Source organism: Episyrphus balteatus, chromosome 3 (assembly GCF_945859705.1).
Source record: "Episyrphus balteatus chromosome 3, idEpiBalt1.1, whole genome shotgun sequence".
Classification (NCBI taxonomy): domain Eukaryota; kingdom Metazoa; phylum Arthropoda; class Insecta; order Diptera; family Syrphidae; genus Episyrphus; species Episyrphus balteatus.
The window spans coordinates 75,950,568-75,970,785 of record NC_079136.1 but is presented as its reverse complement, the minus strand read 5'-3'; the positions used below and the strand labels follow the sequence as shown (position 1 = coordinate 75,970,785).

General features: G+C 30.0%; 2 protein-coding genes across 3 annotated transcripts in view; both read left to right on the top strand.

Annotated features, from left to right (window-relative positions):
* The window catches only part of LOC129916353 (NAD-dependent protein deacetylase Sirt7), a 131,027-nt gene that overhangs the window by 274 nt on the left and 110,535 nt on the right, over positions 1-20,218 (top strand). The gene's annotated exons all lie outside the window — the stretch shown is intronic.
* LOC129916352 (mitogen-activated protein kinase kinase kinase 15) lies at positions 983-17,042 on the top strand. Of its 2 annotated transcripts, none has more exons than XM_055996226.1 (12): positions 983-1,360; positions 6,120-6,314; positions 6,700-6,854; positions 7,656-8,550; positions 10,690-11,028; positions 11,090-11,290; positions 11,353-11,954; positions 12,096-12,248; positions 13,622-14,154; positions 14,216-14,507; positions 16,243-16,482; positions 16,680-17,042. In XM_055996226.1, exons 1-12 carry the CDS (start codon positions 1,241-1,243, stop codon positions 16,813-16,815), a joined length of 3,861 nt encoding a protein of 1,286 aa, XP_055852201.1. In that variant the 5' UTR covers positions 983-1,240; the 3' UTR covers positions 16,816-17,042. The 2 variants fall into 2 exon arrangements, with proteins under 2 accessions (XP_055852201.1, XP_055852200.1); XM_055996225.1 differs by having other exon boundaries at positions 13,607-14,154.

Sequence of the window (20,218 nt, the reverse complement as noted above, 5' to 3'; positions counted from 1 at the left end):
AATCTGGCGACCAATGTCAGTTCGGAATATATTACCTTTTTATGTGTACTGTGGCTTTAAGTACTAAAAAGTAGATAAATATTTCCAAAGGAACGCAGCTTTTGCTGTTGTTTATAAGCACAGTACACATAATAAGGTAATATATTCCGAACGTTGTCAAAATTTGTTTGTCAAAAATGGGCACCAATCTGTCAGGTCGGCCTTTAATTTTTATATTTCAATAGGGGGGTTCACATTGACCAACTTACCGGACAGACCAGCCGCCATTTGGTCTGATCTGATGTTGTTTTGATAATGTGAACACCCATCCGACAGCCTGTCCGGTTTGCCGGATGGTTTTCAAAAAATTTTGATTTTTTGGTGGTCGGACGGACATGTTAGTCGATTAAACGACATGTCTGTCCGGCAGACAGTGATAATCCATTCTCTCTAATTTTAGAGCAATATAGGGTAAAGATACATTAAAAATAAGCTGAAAAATGGGTTTTGATAAAAATTATCTGATGAGTGTGAACGAAAAATATAAAACGGCCATCAGGCCAAATGACAATCGGTCTGTCCGGTAAGTTGGTTAATGTGAACCCCCCTAATCGCAGTAAACAGGAAATTTGTTTTTGTTATAATTTATTAAATGTCATTTAAAAATATTATAAATTGAAAAATAACAAATTTTCTTCGTGTTTCATCGCGGAAAATGATAAATAATTGTTTAAAAATTAGTGGTGTGCGTGGTTTATCGGTTTTTATGCGTTTTTCGTCGGTATTTTAAAGAATTAAGAATTCGGTAGCTGACATTGGTCGCCAAAGTGTCATGTTTTGACAATCTGGCGACCAATGTCAGTTCGGAATATATTACCTTTTTATGTGTACTGTGGTTTACAAGCTCTTCGAGTTAGAAAATAATTTGACACCTATCTCTAAAGCCCATTTCACTTAAGACCTTAGTATCTTCGTAATTGTTAGTCTATGGTCGAAATCTTCATATTCCTGGGTATCCATATTCATAATAATAAAACTTCAATTCATATTTATAAAATAAACAACATTTTTCAAATCAAAGAGTTAACTCAAAGTTTTTATACAATTTAGATAAAACATTAATGAAATATTTCTAACAATGCAATAATAAATAAAAATATACAATATTATTATGCCATACAAAATTAAAAGAAGTGTGAAGTGAATACATACTTGTTGCAGAAGGCGCTGTCGTCCAAATAACTCAAGGATTTAAAAAATCATGGATATTGCTTGTGTAATCGACACCCAGTTTGACGATAATTTAGAGGGTCGAAATACTGCTCTATTAGAAGTCAAACAAATATGTTCTGCATTAAATGTTAATTTTCAAAGAGTTCCGGTAAGAATAAATTGTTGAAAAATGTTTATAATGCAAAGTCTTAAGTTGATTTGTTTATGAAAGCTTTACACAAATCTTGCAAAACAAATGGTTTGCATTACAGAAATTTTAGGTATGTTGTTACCGATGTAGCTTCTTATACTATGAAATATTTGTAGCTTGGAATTTTAACATTGTCAGTAGTATGGGATATACATTTTTTTTAGCGGCCTTGAAGTAACTTTATAACCTCTGTTCCCCTGCTTCCAACATAAACAAACCGCAGACGTTGTCGAGTTTCAAACACCGTCAAATTTAAAACTTCAAGAACTTTAAATCTAATTTGACTAGTTGTTTCAAAACATTGTATTCTAACTACAATAGTCGGAAAAAGTATTTTGACAAAAACATTTTTCTAACTGATGCGAATAATCTGTAATGGTTAAATATAAAATAAGGAAGTTGACGGTTATTTAATAAGTATATTATGGTGAATCTCATGATGGTCAATGTCAGTCAAATAGTTGTTATTACTCTTCGAGACTGCATTTTTTGTATAAAAAGTGCTAATTTCTGAGGGAAAAAAGTATTTTGACAAACGTTCTTTTTTTTAATGTTGGTAAGGTAAGGTAATGCATTTTACGTGTTTCAAGCACGTATAAAACTGACAGACTTTTTTAGGCTCCAATTTGTAAAAAAGTGGGCAAAACGGTCGGAACTTAACATTGAAATTAGTACATCTTCTGTTGCAAGTCATAATTTCGGTGTGTCTGTTAAAAAAGTCTGTGAAGAACTGAATTTATCGCGGGAATCTATAAATTACCAAATATGAAAACACAAAAATATGATTATGCTATGCAAAATTTACCACGAATGGACAAAAAATGAAAAAAATGCACTAAAAAAAACAGACGCATTTTGAGGAATTCACTTTAAATCGGGGATTGACTCCAAAAAGTTTGGATTTGGAAATGCCATTCTTTCATCAAAAACTTTGTTAGCAAAAGTACCCTTTGCATTGAGCTCGAAGAAGACGATTTTGCCATGTTTATGGGAAGATAATACAGTATTAACCTCATATCACAAAAATTAAAAAAAAAATTGAATTCTCAAAGGAACATGTTGTTGTGCTTTTTGCTTCTGGAACAAACTTGACCAAATTTTTACGGAGCTTTAACAGTTCCTTTGCGTTTCACGGATCATTGAGATAGAAATTTGTGGGAATGTGGTCCATAAAACTTTGTTTTTGAATTAAAGAAGCATACCAATATGTTCCTTTGAGAATTAAGTTTTTTTCAATTTTTGGTTTATGAGGGAAGTACTTTATTATCTTCCCATAAATATGGAAATGTAATTTTGTTAGCAAAGTTTTTGATGAAAAAATGGCATTTCCAAAACCAGACTTTTTGGAGTCAATCCGCGATTAAAAGAGAAATCTTCAAAATGCGTCTATTGTTTTTAGTGCATTTTTTCATTTTTTGCCCATTTGTGGTAAATTTTAAATAGTATAATTATATTTTTGTGTTTTCATATTTGGTAATTTATAGTTTCCCGTGATAAATTCAGTTCTTCACAGATTTTTTAACAGACACACCGAAATTATGACTTGCAACAGAAGATGTACTAATTTCAATGTTAAGTTCCGACCGTTTTGCCCACTTTTTTACAAATTGGAGCCTAAAAAAGTCTGTCAGTTTTATACGTGCTTGAAACACGTAAAATGCATTACCTTACCTTACCAACATTAAAAAAGAACGTTTGTCAAAATACTTTTTCATTCAGAAATTAGCACTTTTTATACAAAAAATAAAAAATGCAGCCTCGAAGCATAATACCAACTATATGACTGACATTGACCATTATGAGATGCACCATAATATACTTATTAAATAACCGTCAACTTCCTTATTTTATATTTAACCATTACAGATTATTCGCATCAGTTAGAAAAATGTTCATTTTGTCAAAATACTTTTTCCGACTATTGTATGTTTTAATTGTTGAAATGCGACACTTGTTATAAATTAAATTTGGGTTTTACTCAAGTCAGTAACAAATGATTAAATATATTTTGTTGTCGGCCGTAATGGCCAATTTTGGGGATAGTACGATAAATGTTGCGCCGAGATTTGATGAGGCGAGGGGTTCAATGCAAGTATTTTATACTAGATACACCCAAAATCAAATAAATTATTAAAATCAATTAAAAATTTAAAAAAAACTACTTTTTTATCAGATTTTTATTTTTTTGTTTGCTGTTTTGATAACTTTGGTATTAAGAGTACCATAATCAAAAAAGATCTTCTATATTTATTGCATAGAGTTAGTTGAGAGCTTTATGCGTCTTTAAAAAAAATAATACCCCATTTACGCTCACTATAGGGGACGCTGAGAACCCGCAAAGCGAAACAATGTTCAATGTGTTTTTTTTTTTCTTTATTTTGTTCCCCTAATTTTAGAGATCGATTATTTCAAAAACTATATTATATGACTTGATTTAAAAATTACCATAAAGCGTACAAATGTGGCTTTTGAAAAAGGTATCATTCATGACTGTAAGTGTTTTTTTGTTTAGGTAGGTTATACAAAATACCGTTGTCAAATCTCGGCGCCACAGTTATCGTACTCGTCCCATCAATTTGTTTCAATTTTAAATTTTTCACAAAGTTCTTATGCCTTAAAGCTTGAATTTAGAACTTTTTTTGAGATAGAACTTTGTTATTTTTAGACTCTCATTATTTGGGGTTAAGCTCATTGAAGCAGTATTTAACTACAATTTAAGTTGTTTAGCATATAAAATGATTCATGTTTTGTTTGACTTTGTTTGTATTGGCCCAAATTTATTGTAGCAGAATTATCCCCAAACCTTTATAATGGACTCTCTATATTCTCTGGAATATTTTCTGGACTGATGAGACCAAATGGTTCCTTATGGTGGTAAAGGGTCCCTACAGCTTGTACGACAACAAGTTCTAGTTTAATTTTTACGTGATTTGATGATACATAAATAATTACCTACACCTTTTTTGTTTCTAAAAAGGCTATCTAAAATTATTTATTGAAAATCACATAATAAAATTACATCTTTATATTTGAATCGTCAGTTGTGAGAACGGAATAAGTCCATTTTGCAAAAGTGTTGAGAAAACGCAAAAAACTGAATAGCGTAATTTATTTAAAACAATTATAGATTAACTTTTGATAGAGTTTGAGTAATCAAAACAAAAAGTGTTATACAAAGTAAAACAAAAATTTTTTGCTGTGGTCTATTTTTTACTTGAGTAAAATAAAAAATGGGAAAATAAAAATAGGTTCGAATAGTCATTCTTCGGATGATTTCTAATGAAAAAACTGTTTGAGCCAAGCATTTTGAAGGAAATTTAATCTACTGTTTTTATTTAGTGCAATGCATGTGACTATCTCAGCCCGAAAGAAAAATACCGTTAAAAAAGCAAAAAAACTCAAAAAATCGCTTTTCTTTACTTTTTTCATGTTTTTTTTGGACTCTTTTGGTATGGAATTTTTTTTTTTTCAATTTTTAAAAAAACATTTTTCCGATATTAAACTTGATTCTCTTCAACAAGTTTTTAAATCAATTTATCAAAATTATGCTTTGTTTACGAGGTATATTGAAAAAACCAAAAAGGGGGCTTTTGCACCCCTATCTTCAATTTCGACCCTCCCATTTAATAGCACTCCGCGGTTTTATCTTCTCTTATAACCTATTCAACGTTTTATGCAATTAAAACCCGTGAACGTCTTAGTTAAGACATAATCAGTAGCCTGAAATCCTAGGGGGTCATTCCGTAATTTTCAAAACGTTTATCGTCAAAACGTTTATCGTTGACGTGATCGTCCCCAATTTGCTTCACGTAACTCAGCGAAATACGTTTCGTCTACGTTTATTTCTTCATGCAGTTTGAGAGCTTTCATAAATTCTCAAACTGCTTTAAATGTCATACTGACTCTGTCTGTCATTTAGAATAAGAGGGAGAAGATGCGTTATTGTTTTGTTATGTGTTGTTATTTTTTTTTGTGTCTTGTCATTTTTGTTTTGGTGGTGGGTTGTTTTAATTCTTTTTTTTGTTTTAATTTTTTTTTTGTTTTAATTTTTTTTGTTTCTAGTTTGAATTTTTCTTGCAAAAACAATTATTTTATGTATATGTTTTATATGCACATGTAAATATAATATGTACATACAACCATTACGTTTGTTAGGTCATTTAAATTTTTTAGAGTAACTCCAAAAATTAACCATCTTTTAATGTTTTTTGTATTTAATAGTAAACAAACTTGAATCTAATATTACATTGTGTCACAGTACAGCCTTAAAAAAAAATAAAAAAGGGTATAAACGTATGGAAAACGTGAGCTATTTAGCTATCGTTCAAACGTGAACGTTTTTGTGTGTACGTTTAGACGATTTTCGTCTTCTGTGAAGCAAAAAAATTATAGCGAAAACGTGATCGTTCAAACGATTGACGTTTTCGATTTTACGTGAAGCAACTCTATCGTCCAAACGTTAACGTCTGACGATAATCGAGATACGGAATGACCCCCCTGGATTTATTCTGTTCTTCAAACTTTTGAAATTTTTCACCCCCTGTAACTTCGACAACCAAAATAATTTTTTTTGTTTTTTTTTCGACTTAGAAGATCTGTCTACGTCTAAAGATAACATCTGCATCAAAAAGTGAAAAAAGTGGACTTATTCCGTTCTCACAACTGACGATTCATTTTCAGGATTGAATTTATTATAATATTTTTTTTCTATTCACAGTTTGAAAGACTTGATTTTGGGGAAACCAACGTATTAGAAACGTTTTATAATGCCGATGTCGTTGTGGTCGATTTAAGTATCCAAGCTCAACAAAGTTCCTTGTTTTATCATTTGGGAGTTAGGGAAAGCTTTGGTATGAAAGGCAATATTCTCACATATAATGATGTTCAATCTAAACAGACGCTGTGCCTTAAAGTAAGTATGAATTATTATAATTATTTTGATTTTTTTAATTCCCTTTTTAAAATTGAATCTATAACTATGAAACTACATAAATTGCTTTATATGTTAATTTAGACTTGTTCTCTAACTTATTAACATTCGAATCTTTCTTTTTTTTAAAAAATACAATTTTTGAATGATTTTGTTGTTTTGAAATAACTAACTTTGAAATAAATAATAATAAAATAGACAATTTTCTCAACAAGATTGGTTGTGCCAGCGCTAATCACTAAACTATAAATAGTATGTGTGTATGAAATAACCCTTACAACCCTTAACAACAAAGTTATAATTCGACTTTAGATTACCTTCAACTTGTTTCTGAAAAAAATGTATAATGAATTTCCAAACTTTTCAGATATCATGTGGAAATTACATTTTCGTGCCTTACAAACTTTGTGAACAAGGCTTTTGTTATGTGACAACTTTCTATAAAGAAACGGGAGATTTTAAACAATCATCACTTTTGACTAAATTACGGCGGATTCTTGAAGATGTTGAGATCCAATCAAAGTATGTTTGAAAAATATTTATAATAAAATTATGTTTGCTATATTTATTAACAATATTATCATGATTTTGCCAGTATTCTGTTAATCTGTGAGCGAAATCTCCTTAAATTAATTAACTTTAGTAACAATTTCGATGTAAGCTTAAAATTTAATGACTGTCTAAAATCTAAAGTGGAAGAATTGTATAGAACATTAATTTTTCTTATACTTATTATAAATAATATTTACGAATAGATGTAGCGCATCGGACTTGTCGATTTTCCTCACGAATAACATGATCTTTTTTTGGCTTTTGTAATTTTGTTTATAATTCACCAATCTGAAGCATTTTTTAGTAACCTATTGGTTTAAAAGTTATTCAAGGTTAAATTTCATCTTACTGATAATAACCAATAATTTTACTAAATAAAAAAAGAAAATTATAATTTCCATAAAAAAAGGCGATATATTAAACTTTTGCGCCATCTCAAAAAAGATAATCAGCCCTCTATTTCGTTATTCGTTTGTAATAAAACTATAAGAAAACTACTTGCTCTAGGAGCGCCAATTTGTGTTAATTATAAATTTAACTTCGAAGTCCCTTCGCCCTTTTTCCCTTTGACACAATAATTATTTTACAGCCTAAACGCTGCCATCCAGAGCGTTTTTGTGTCATTTTAGTACAAACGACTTACGTATTAGGGCTGATTGAGTTGTCAATGAATTTTGCCCACTATTTTACATCCCATCTTAAAACCAATAAAAACCTTCTTTTAAATAACACATAATTTTATAAAATATATTCTTTCTTTTTATTTATAAGGGCACATATGAGAGAAAAGTTTTTAGGCGACCTAAGGGCTGTTCGAGAAGAATATGCGTCGAACACACCAAAGCTTACTGAAATCTTACTTAAAATGCGCAAACGACTCGATGACCCTCACGTTTTATCTGGCGAAGTTGTTCATAGCTTTATGTGTTCATTGCGTGATGTTCAAGACTACGACTCTATGGTGCGATTAGTCAACGATTTAAAAAGTATTCCTAATACCCGCAAATATGTTGAGACAGGTAATATGAGTTTTCTTTACGCTTTTGCCCTCAACAGAAGAAACAAAAAAGGAGATCGAGAAAAAGCATTAGCATCATCTTTAAAAGCATTAGAAAAAAAAGAAAACGAATTCCCAGACATGCTTTGTCTTTGTGGGAGAATTTATAAAGATATTTTTGTAGAATCAAGTTACACTGACACAAATAGTTTGAAAAATGCAATTAAATGGTATAGACAGAGTTTTGAAGTCCAGCCCAACGAGTATGCGGGAATTAATTTAGCTACGCTTTTGGTAATAGATGGAAAAGAATTTAGTAATACCGAAGAATTGCAGCATATAGCTATGACATTAAATAATTTAATTGGAAAAAAAGGAAGCCTTTCATCGTTGACAGAATATTGGGATGTAGCTACATTTTTTGAAATCTCTGTATTAGCTGAGGATTATACAAAAGCGATTCAAGCAGCAGAGTGTATGTTCAAATTGAAACCGCCAAACTGGTATCTGAAGTCAACCATTGGAAATATTGCTTTGATTCATCGTTTTCGAAAAAAGAATGACGATCATACTTGTGATATTAAGGAACAAGTTTTCCAGTTTTGGATAGATTTTTTCTTAGAAGCCACTAGCTCTGAAGCACCAAATAATGTCCGGTTCCCAATTTTGGTGAGTACATTTATCCATATTAAAAATTTGTTTAAAAATGAAGTACCCATGTTTTTATGTAAAGTGAATGTGTTTTCATTCAAAAACATATTTTCGTGATTATTCAAAAGTTATCGCTTTGCGATATAGGTTCTATAGGGCAAGTTAATGGTTCGGAAAAAAAAAAATCGAACTCGAGATAATAAAGACACATGACATTATGATGATGGAGAATGCCATAAAAGTGGGTCCGGCAATTCTGTCTGTCTGTCCGTCTGTAAGTACCTCGAGCTGCATTCTAAACTAATGGAGCGGTTAACAGTTTGGGGTAATTCCCTAGAGGCAGATTGAAATTTGTTTTTAGGACTAAAACTAACGGTACCTGTCATATAACGGAAATAGAAAAGTTAATTTTTTTCAAAAACCGCTATAACGATTTTGATTCAAATTTTTGTGTGCAGTGCTTCCTTTGGAAATAAAAAAAATATTTTTTTGCAGCGGTATTAACGGAACCTGCGGTAGAAAGGCTTTTTGATTTATGAATTTCTCGGTAACGCCAAAGCAGATTTCAAGCAAAATTTGTATACAAAAACGTTAAAACAATCAGTATATACAAAATTTTAAAAATTTTCAAAAAACACATTTTTGGATTTTGAAAAAATATTAAATTTTTTTTTTTTTTTTTGAAAAATCAATTTTTTGAAAATGGGTCGATGAATTATATTGAAAGTTAGTTTTTAAGCGTTGAATAATATTTTCTTAAAAATGGCATACGAACTTTTTTTTTTTGAAAAATGTGAGAAAATTTGTATTTATTATTTATGGCATACTTGGTTTTGTGTAATTGATTAATTTAATTAATTAATTCCTTAAAAATATCAAATTTTAATTTTTCCCTAACTTTGCTTAGTAAAAAGCTTTAGCATTAGAGTTACTTTTACCATAAGAGCAAGTAGGTGCGACCCCAGTAATGCATTTTCTTTTTTATTTTAAACACTCTAGCATGCAGTATTCGTTCCACATTTAATTCATTCGCATTTGAAGCTTGCGGTCGTTCTATAATTGTGTACGATGAGTGTTTGACTCACACGCTAGATTTGAAATTTGATTTTCTAAAAAAAATTCAAATTTTTTTTCAAAAGTCCAAAATTTATTTCTTCGAAATTATATTTTTAATGTATACTAAAACTATATACATAAATCAAAGGTTAAACTTCATAACCTAGTAGGTCGAAAAATTCGAAAGAAAATGCAAACAATTTAGAAAATTCAGAGCTATCTTTTGGTATATTCAGTTCAACAATGTTGTTTTGAACATTTTTCAGTAATGACGAAATTCAAAAGCTCGTAATGATAGATCCCATACAAAAACAAGAAACACAACATATTGTTTTTTGATTTCTGAAAAACTTGCAAAAACGACTTACGACGTTATGAAGTTTAACCGTCGAAATACTTTTCTATGTTCAATTTAGATAAAATAGAATTAATCGTTTGAGAGAAATTCAGAATTAAAACAAAAAAAAAAAAAAACGATTCTATGACAGGTACCGTTAATAATGACTGAAAAAAAACTATTTTTCGTAAAAGGATAGACCTTTTCCAAAAACTCACAATTGATTTTTTTAAAATCGTTAAACGAGTTTTTGATAAAATTAAACTTTTCTAAAATTGGTATATCACAGGTACTGTTAGATAAGGTTCTAAAAAAAAAAATTTCAAACATCCTCTGTACAATCTCCCAAAACTGCTGCATACCAAGTTTGAAGGCTTCTTATACAGTAAGAGACTCGAACCACTCTGGTGAAGAGCGGATATAATGTGGAGTGCTTATCCCGAGGTGATGTTGTGCGGGGTCGGCGCTGAAGGTCTGCGAGGCTTCTCGAAGAGTGCAACGGTGATCGCATTTTATTTTGTTGACTCGGTGTCAGTCAATAGGAATGCGCTGCAGGAATATTCTAACCCGTTTCTGCACCGGTGAAACACCAAAAAATAGCTTATATAGTTATAACTTAAATAGTTCTTGAAACAAAACAAAATATAGATTGTGAACTTATTTTAAAGCAGTATCGAGGGATTTCTGCGTAGACTTTATTTGTGAATATTTTCCGACCTGCGTATTTCGCAAATGTGTTTTAATTTGTGTTTTTTTTTTTGTAGATATTCGAGCCTCAAAAAATAAATATGCCAAGTTATATAACAATTAACATGGGTGCAGATGAAAAATCAATACAAATCGTCAATCTCTGTTTAAGACACCAAACTAATGCTTGCAAAAAAATACATGACTTTGTGTTTACTGCCAGTCAAATTAAATCTGTAAGCTTATATAAACGCGATGATAGATGTGCATATTTATATGTTCATCATAATTCGGATGATTTTCAAATATATTTTCCTACAACTGATTGCCGACAAAAATTCTATGAACTTGTATTAGAAATGGCTTCGGATCAAGAAGTTTTTGTGAATCTCTCTGTGAATGAAACACAAATTGAGGTAAACAAATTTTTTATTTTGACTTGAATATACTAATATAAACTGTTTATAATATTTAAAGTATGAATATGACCTTGATGATAAAAACAGAAGAATTATATTGGGCAAGGGAACATATGGAGTTGTTTATGCTGCACGAGATCTTCAAACACAAGTGCGAATAGCCATTAAAGAAGTACCGGAAAAAAATTCTCAAGACGTACAACCATTACATGAAGAAATTAAATTGCATTCTCAATTGCGTCACAGAAATATTGTTCAGGTATGTTAATTTTCATTTAAATTCTATTTAATTTAATTTTTTTTTTTTGTCTTTCTATAAAGTATTTAGGTTCTCTATCAGAAGATGGATATTTTAAAATATTTATGGAACAAGTTCCAGGGGGATCCCTTTCAGATCTCCTTCGAGAAAAATGGGGCCCTCTTAAGGATAGTGAATCTACGATGGCATTTTATTCAAAGCAAATTCTTGAAGGTCTTCGATATTTACATGAACAAAAAATTGTCCATAGAGATATAAAAGGTGATAATGTCCTTGTCAATACTTACAGTGGAGTTGTGAAGATATCGGATTTTGGAACATCGAAAAGACTTGCTGGATTAAATCCAGTAGTCGAAACTTTTACGGGAACTTTGCAATATATGGCTCCAGAAGTAATAGATCAAGGGTTGCGAGGCTATGGACCTGCAGCTGATATTTGGTCTTTTGGTTGTACTAATGTAGAAATGGCAACAGGAAAGCCACCATTTATTGAACTTGGTTCAGCTGAAGCAGCCTTGTTCAAAGTTGGTTTCTATAAAAAACACCCGACTATACCTGAAGAGCTTTCACCTATTGCACGGAAATTTATTCTTCGCTGCTTTGAAATCAATGTCCTAGATCGTCCGACAGCTATGAACTTATTGGATGACCCCTTTATATCTGAGTAAGTATACCTAAGTATACTAAATAATAACGTTGAGTTCAAAAGAAGCATACATATGAATTTTAACGTAACATATTTATATTTTATATAAGTATAGTTTTTTTTTTAACTGAATTTGATTTTTTGATTTTTTTTTTCAAGCAAACATCCAAAACTCCGAGTTGGTGGAAGCAGTATTAATGAGTTTAGTAGAAGTATATCTGTACCAGCAGAAAGGTCAACAAATAAAGCGAATACAATAATCAAACATCATTCGAACAGCAACTGTAATACACCTACAACACCTGAGCTTGAGTAAGTTAAAAAACAATACTTCTTATAATTTCATGCGCATTAGAAAATACTATTATAGATATCGCAATTATTATAACATAAAACTGTTGCAACTTAAAATATTATTTTTTTAGAAACAGGGAAAAACGTTTTTTTTTTAACTAATGGTTATCAATATAATTATAATAATTTTTGTTTATGGTTATTTGTAAAAAAAAAATGCAATTAGCCATTGATTCATTTTTTTTTTTTTTCGATGACAAATTGAACATATATACTTGAGTTATAAACGCATTATAGGCTTTTTGAGACCAATTATTGATTTTACTTAAAAAGAAAACACCCTTTCACCCAATTTTTTTTTTTGTATAAAAACTGTTTTTTCTTGCTTTCTATCCCAAACGCGTTTTACCAAAATGTTTTGAGATGGCCCATCAATTTATGCTTCACTCAAAAAAACACCCTTTAACCACGATATTCCTATAGACAGTTTAGATTCTAGTTTCCAATCTCAAAAGTAACATAATTGCTGAATTTCAATGTGGTACCACTATTATTACTTAGTTTTTTTCAATATACCCACATTTTCTCTACACCTAAAAAAAACACCCTTTAACATGAAAAATAAACTCATTTTATTCGTAATTCCCATGGAAAAGACAACATTTTTAATAAATTTCATAAGGGTACCTTTTATACCATTATTTTTATCGGACTTATCGCGGATTTTTCCTTATGTCCCAATAAATACCCTTTCAACTAAAATTTGTTTATAGACTGCTTAGGTTTCTGTTATAAATGAAATACATATTTTAAACAATTTTCATTGAATTTCATCATTTCTTAAAAAAACACCCTTTTTTACCAAGCTTAAAAAATTAACAAAATTTATGTTAGCTGTTAGATACCTGTCTCACACATAACGCAAACCCCTCAAAAAAACACCCTTTCACCAAAAATATTTTTAAGAACTTTATGGATTCTTTGTTCCAACTTTATCTAAAACCTTCGTCCTGAATTTCATCAGAGTATCATGTTTTTAACATGGGTTTCGGTTATATTTTAACTGTTGAAGTAAAAAAACAAGCATCCTTGCGTTTAATCGGCAATAACTTTTCTTAGAGCAATCAAATTGGCTTTATTTTTATGTTACTACCAAGTTTCATAAGGGTAACAATGTTTTTTATTTATTGTTTGTTTGTATTATTTTACCTGTACTAGATGAAAATAGGCAAATCATCAAAATCTTTTCTATCATTCAGGAACCTACCACCATTAGCACATTACTAGTTTTAAAAATAGTTTTTGTTTCTCTATTTTATTTTCTGCTTCCGCTTTATAATTTAATAAATAAATTATTTATTATTGGTTGATAAAAGTTACATTAATACTAGCATCATAAGCGAAGAGCAACCTTTCAAGACAGAAGACAGAAGAAACTCTGCAGGATTTCTTTTATCACCTGAAATTGAATTAAGTTCTACCTCATCCAAAAGTACATTTTGTGAATCGAATGAAATCGACGGTTTCTACATGCTAAAAAAGGATTCTCAAAGAAGAAAAACACTCTTTAAAGTCCTGGAAAATGATGAAATCCAAATTTGTGACTCTTGGATAAGTAAACTAGAAACGGACAACAAAAACAAGCTTGCCATACAAAAAACAGATCTATGTGCTATGATACGGGGTCTAAGACAATATATAGTCGATGAAAATAAAGAGAATCTAGAAAAATCAATAAGTGAACTTAAGGCAACTTTAGATTTCGACACAACAGCTATTGATCACTTGCATCTGGCGCTTTACTCATTTCAAGAAGCAGTAATAAGTGTTTTAAGAATGCATTGCATTAAACCACATTGGATGTTTGCTTTAGATAATTTAGTCAAAAGAGCCGTTCAAGCTGGTATAATGATTCTCTCTCCAGGTATTTTTATTATTCATTTAATTTAATATTTCCATATTTTTATTTTCAATTTACTTTAAAGAACTTGGAGCTAATTTAGCAGGGCAAGAAAACATGCCAATCTATGATGATGACTATAAACCTAATGAAAAAACGGAAAAATGCTTTAATGATTCCATAGATGGAAGAAGTAGAGGCGAAATCTCAAATTCAAATCGTGAATTTAATCAAGTTGTGGAAAGATTAATTGAATCACAACAAACTATACAATCTGTTTTTAAAGTTTTTGTCGAACAACAAAAGGAAAAAATTGAAGTCCTTAAAAAAGTTAATGATGGATTAGAACGCTTATACGATATATGTGATGATTCAAGGTGAGCTCAAAAATAATGCTAACTGCTTTTTGTGTCGTTTTTTTTTTTAATTCATCATAGCACTAGGTACACAGGTAAAATTTTCCGAAAACATGGTCAAAACTATAAACTATGAACTTTTTTTATGTTAAGTTGTTAACAAATAGTGTGAGCTTCAGTTCAAACCTCACTGATCATATACATTATAAAAGTTAATCAATAATTCGATGCTTTTAAAGTGAAAACTTAAAAAAAGAGGAGTACAGTAGATAGTTTAATCCGAAATAAGAGGTTTTTTTGTGTTTTGTAAAATAGTCAAATATGGATACTGTTGCTAGTGACATATTAAATCAAAGTTGATTGTTGTATTTGCAATATGTTAATAAATATATACTTCGTTTTGATGACAGTAAATGCAATGTACTTTATCAGTACAAATAAATAAAAGAAAGAAATTTTAATAATGTAAAAGTTAATATTCTGTGTATCACAAAGTAATGAATATAGTCTTTAAATTTAGGTATTTTTTTTAAACAAAAGCTATTAAAATCTTTTACGACTTTTTTAATATTGGTTCTCAAAGACGATAAGGAAGAACGCAATCAAATTTCATTTTATCTGAATATTGAAGAAATGGAAAATCTTGAACATGACGTAAAAGATGATACAGCTTTTCTTTGTTTCTCAATTCTGTCAAAATATTAGTTGGAAATTCAAAGTTCAAGTCAAAATAACCAAAAAAACGCGAATTTCTTGGATATAATAAATTTGTAAATATTGGCAGAAATGTTTGAAAAAAAAAGTTTTTTTCTTAAAGGATGGAATTAAGATATTATATTGTTAATTTTGGAAAAGAGGCTGAATTGCAACTTAAAAATTTTGACAAATGACGCAAATCAGAAAAAGTGTTCATAAATTCAAAGTAAAATACATGCGCAAATAGTTTTTCTGACATTAGTCTGATCGCAAATGACCGCATGTAAACAAAGCAACCATGCCATTATGAAAGCACCTTTTTTCTATAGGATTTTAATGTCCTGAATCCGAAGTCAAAAAATTCTATTAAATCAGGTTTTTGAGATGTTCGCATTAGAAAATCTTAAATTTCGCTTTTTAACATTTGTGGAGGTTATTTCTCAGCGCGTTGTTATTTGTTTTAATCAAATATGTAACGGTCTCTAAAAGAACTAAATTTTTTTTCTCATGATTTGTTTGAATATTTTTAATATCTATTTTTTTCTTCCGGAAATACTAAGTTGAAGTCATATCTCATGCTCATTTGCGTTTAATAGCAAATCTCGAATAGTTCTTCACCGATTGCTTTCAAATTTTGAAATATAACGTTGCATTTACAATGTTTGCTCATTTATTACTATGTATTAATATTATTGTATTTATATTGTATTCTTTATTTTTTTAAACAAATTTGGTGCTTAAGAATTGTATTAAAAGATGTACAATGCAAGAAAATACCAAATTTCAAAACTATCATTTTTATAATTTTTGCATGTTTTAGCCGAATTTGGTTCCATATTTAGTCAAAAATCATATTTTCCTTCAACAATTAAAAACTATCTGTTTTTAATGTTTTCATGCAATAATAAATTAGAAATACAAAAAAAATCATTTGGCCATGTTTTTTGGGAAAATTTACCGTTACGTGAAGGCTTAGATATACAAACAATTAATTTATTAATTTATAAACTTTTATAATTTGTACTTTACATACATTATATTAAAAAAAAACTTTTTATAGAGTTTCTTTGGGTGCCAAAACGGTGAGATGTATTAAGACGCACAAGAGGAATAGAAGTAAAATTTTGTTTAGAAACAAAATACAAAAAAGGGAACGACAAGTGGACCGCCAACTAAAGGACTGGTTGGAAAAGAATAAAATTGACAAGGAAACATCATCTATTATATTATCAGAAGAGTTTACTTATAACGACTTCATATACCACACCACAAAGTCAGATGTTTTGAGGCTAGGCTTAAGGTAATTTATGTTTTTAATTTTTTTTGCATAAAATCAAATATGTATGGAACTATAAAACTTTCAGTCTTCACTTGAAAGTTTTCAAATGTGTCAAACTAATTAAAAGTTGAATAAAAAACTCTCAAAAAAGAATCGAAATTATTGGTTAAATAGACTTACATATATCTTCTTTTCTTCTTCTATTTGTATATTTTTAGAATTGGAATTGAAGTACGCTTGTGGAATCTAATAACATCAGAAAGAGATAAAGTTAAACAAATTGCTGCAGGCCCAGAAATATGTTTGCATCCCGATGAAGTAGATTGTGTGTACGAATCGTGTGATGAATATTAATAATCATAAATTATACATATATAGTTAAGGTTCGTATTTTAACTTAATTTAAGTTATATTCAACAATGAAAAAATCATTAGAATCGTCAGAACAGAAAACAACAACTAACACATTACACAGCTCTCACAAATGTGTTCTAAACATAACATGATAGCTTTTTTTGTTATTTTTTGAACAAATATTTTGTAAAAAGAAAGAAAGAAATAAAAAAAATTATTTAAAGGAATTTGTATTGTATGTGATTTGAACAGAACTAAGCAATTCCGGGCATAAAAAAACATAATATTTATTAGAAGGGGTTTGTGTATGGCTTTTTCATATTTGCAGGGAAGCTGCCTGTGTAATCAATTTTTATTGAAGGTTTTTGAGATTCAACTGTAATATCTTTCTTTGAATGTAGCTGTGTTCAAAAAAAACTGTTCGTTTGGGTCGAGCTTTAAGCCTTTTTAGCTTAAAAGTACTCCCAACAACAAATACCACACAACTTATAAACGGTTGAGACCATTCGGAAGTTGTGTGAATGGTATTGTGAATAGTGTGGTGAATAATAAAAAAAAAGTATTCAGTACTTTTGACCGGACATTCCTATCGTTATGTATTTTGATGCGCTGAATCCGAATCTGAAGTCAGTTTTGTAAAAACAACTGCCGATATGTTTCCCAATTTTAATGCGATTTACATAAAGATGGCTATATCCGGTCAAAAGTACTGACTTTTTGAAGTTATATTTCTTTTGTGGCGTGGCGTTGGAATATGAAAATTTTAGCTTTTAACGAAATCAAATAAAATATATAGGTTATATATCCTCAAAATGTACATGCGTTTATGCATAACTATGATGGTTATATCATCTGTGCATATGCTGTATTTTTTTTTAATAATCTTAGAAGTTGATAAGTTTAAAGTATAAGTTGGACAGTGCAGGTTTAAACACTGCTGGCACCCCTGGCCAAGATTTCACTGGGCCCCGTGCCCCTTTAAAAGTAATACTTTCATTTTCAAATCATTTTTTAAAATAATGAAAAAAGCAATAGCAAATACTTACTTATTATATCTTTAAATTTATTTACGTTACGGAGTACAGTTTATTAAAGTATTAGTTTAATTACAAACAAATTTTGGGCTCCATTGAAATGGCAAGCTTACCTATATCTCTTCCTTTTTTGTCCAAACACCCTTGAAGATAGTGCTATTTTATTTTTTATAAAAATAAAACATCATTTTTGTATAACAAACTTCGTTTATTGTTTTTATTTTCTGTTATAATTAATTTTTAAATAAAATAAAATGTTAAAATATATAATACAAAATTAATATCTTATCTTTAACGTTAATTTTATAAGCTTCTCTTGAAATTAAGAAGCGTTCCCAAAAATGGTGGAGATGTCTTTGAGTCGACTTGTGTGTTTGTAGATATTATCAAGTAGTGTTATATATGAGTAATAATAATAACTCTTTTAAAATAAAATTTTTTTCATTTTCTTTTTTTTTGTGCAATATTACTTTTGCTTGTCTAAAATACCTACACAATTTAAAAGTATATTCTCAATCTTTTCGACTAGACTGCATATTTTGGACAAATTTTAATAAGATTTTGAATAAAATTCCAAAATCAAACAACATTCATTCACATAGCCAGAACATCCCGAAATAGGAATACAAAGTCAATTAAAACAAAATGATAATTATAATTATTTTTTTTCTGTCCAGGAAAATAACTATGTTACGATAAATCAATTCAATGACATACTAGAGAGATCATTCGAGTTTCACCCTGAAATATGGTTTGGTGCTCATTTTGGGTTAGTGGAGTGACTCAAACAATATTTAAGAATGCCAAAAGCGTGGAAAAAAATTTGTGTCTTTATAACTAATATGACATGTTGTGAAACACACCCCACCAGTATGCTTAAGTTTTTGCATTCATTAATTAATGAAAAAAGAACATTTTTAAAAAGAGGACATTATAGTTATTGATGAAAAGGATTTTCTTAAATCTATTAATTTTATTTTGTTGAAATATAAATAAATACATATTAGAAATAAAAGTATAATAATTTATAAATATTCATTTATTCTTAAATTTAATTTATAATTTTTACAACTTTTTATTTTTCGTAATTGCAACACGTTTCGGAGCTGCCCTTCCATCATCATAAATAATGTAATTAATTTCTTAAAAATAATCAAATCTATGAAAAAGCAACAATGCTGTTGTTTTTCAATTTGTAGGGACTTATAGGTTATGAATAAGGATGTTTTTGTCAAATTTAGTGGTGTAAAACGTGTTTATTTTTAATAATTCGTGTACTTTTAAAAATATATACTACATAATACTAATAATGGGTCCGTTCGCTGCCCCTCTCATGCCTTAAGCTATGGGACTTTTAGTATGTTATACCTGGAGGCTAAAGGTCATCCCTCCCAAGTCCCAACTAGTGTATAAACACAGACTATACGATTTTTAAAATTTATTTTATATTATTTGCTCTTATGAAGAAGGGCTCTTAATTAAAAAAAAATCGGAAAGTTCCCTGTCTGTTCACTTTTTACAACTTAATTAGCGAATATAAATAAAATGGAAAACGAACGAAGTTTTTCGACTTGGAGCTCTTCTACCGAACACATTTTCTCGGGAGCTTTCATCAGATTATGGCTCAAATTTATTTTTTCTAACAACGCAACTTAACGAAAATAAGACATGAGTGATATTCACAGAAACCCTTTTGAGTAATAAATTGCACATCGGGTATTCTACTGGACGAACTCGCTTCAGACTCAGTTGTGCTCAATAGAAAACAAGCACTTAAGACAGAAGTCTGTCATGTAGATGGCTGTTTTGAACAATGGATATATTTCAACACCCCTATCAAACGTAGTTGCCACTCTTATACATTGGGTCTTATTTTGGTAAATGCAAACTCCATTTCCGCTTTCTAGTTCCCACCAAAAAATTCCTTCAATGGCAATAGGCAATTAACTTTCATCAAGTTAAGGGTGAAAAACATTCACAGGTACGCTTTCTAGCAAAAGGCTTGCTCAGTGGATTCTGTAGTGGACGAAGCCTGCGTTGTTGAATAGGGGCCAAGTCGTCGGCGTGAAAGGCCGTTACGTGAAATACTGCTGTAAGGGCCAGGAAAATCATTCAACATCCTTCCTGCCACTAAGAACACCATTGCACTACCAAGCTCATCAGCGTAGGTTCAGACCAACAGTTTCTTATGACGATCAGTGATCATTTGTCAAACTTTTATATGAAGTTCAAAAGATATGAAGGAACAGATGGACCCACTTTTTTTCTGAAACTACTCAAGGATCTACAGGTATAACAGTTCCTTATAGAACGAAAAGCTTTTAATAGCTCAGTCGTAGTTATTGGTTCTCGATTAAATAGGGTATAAT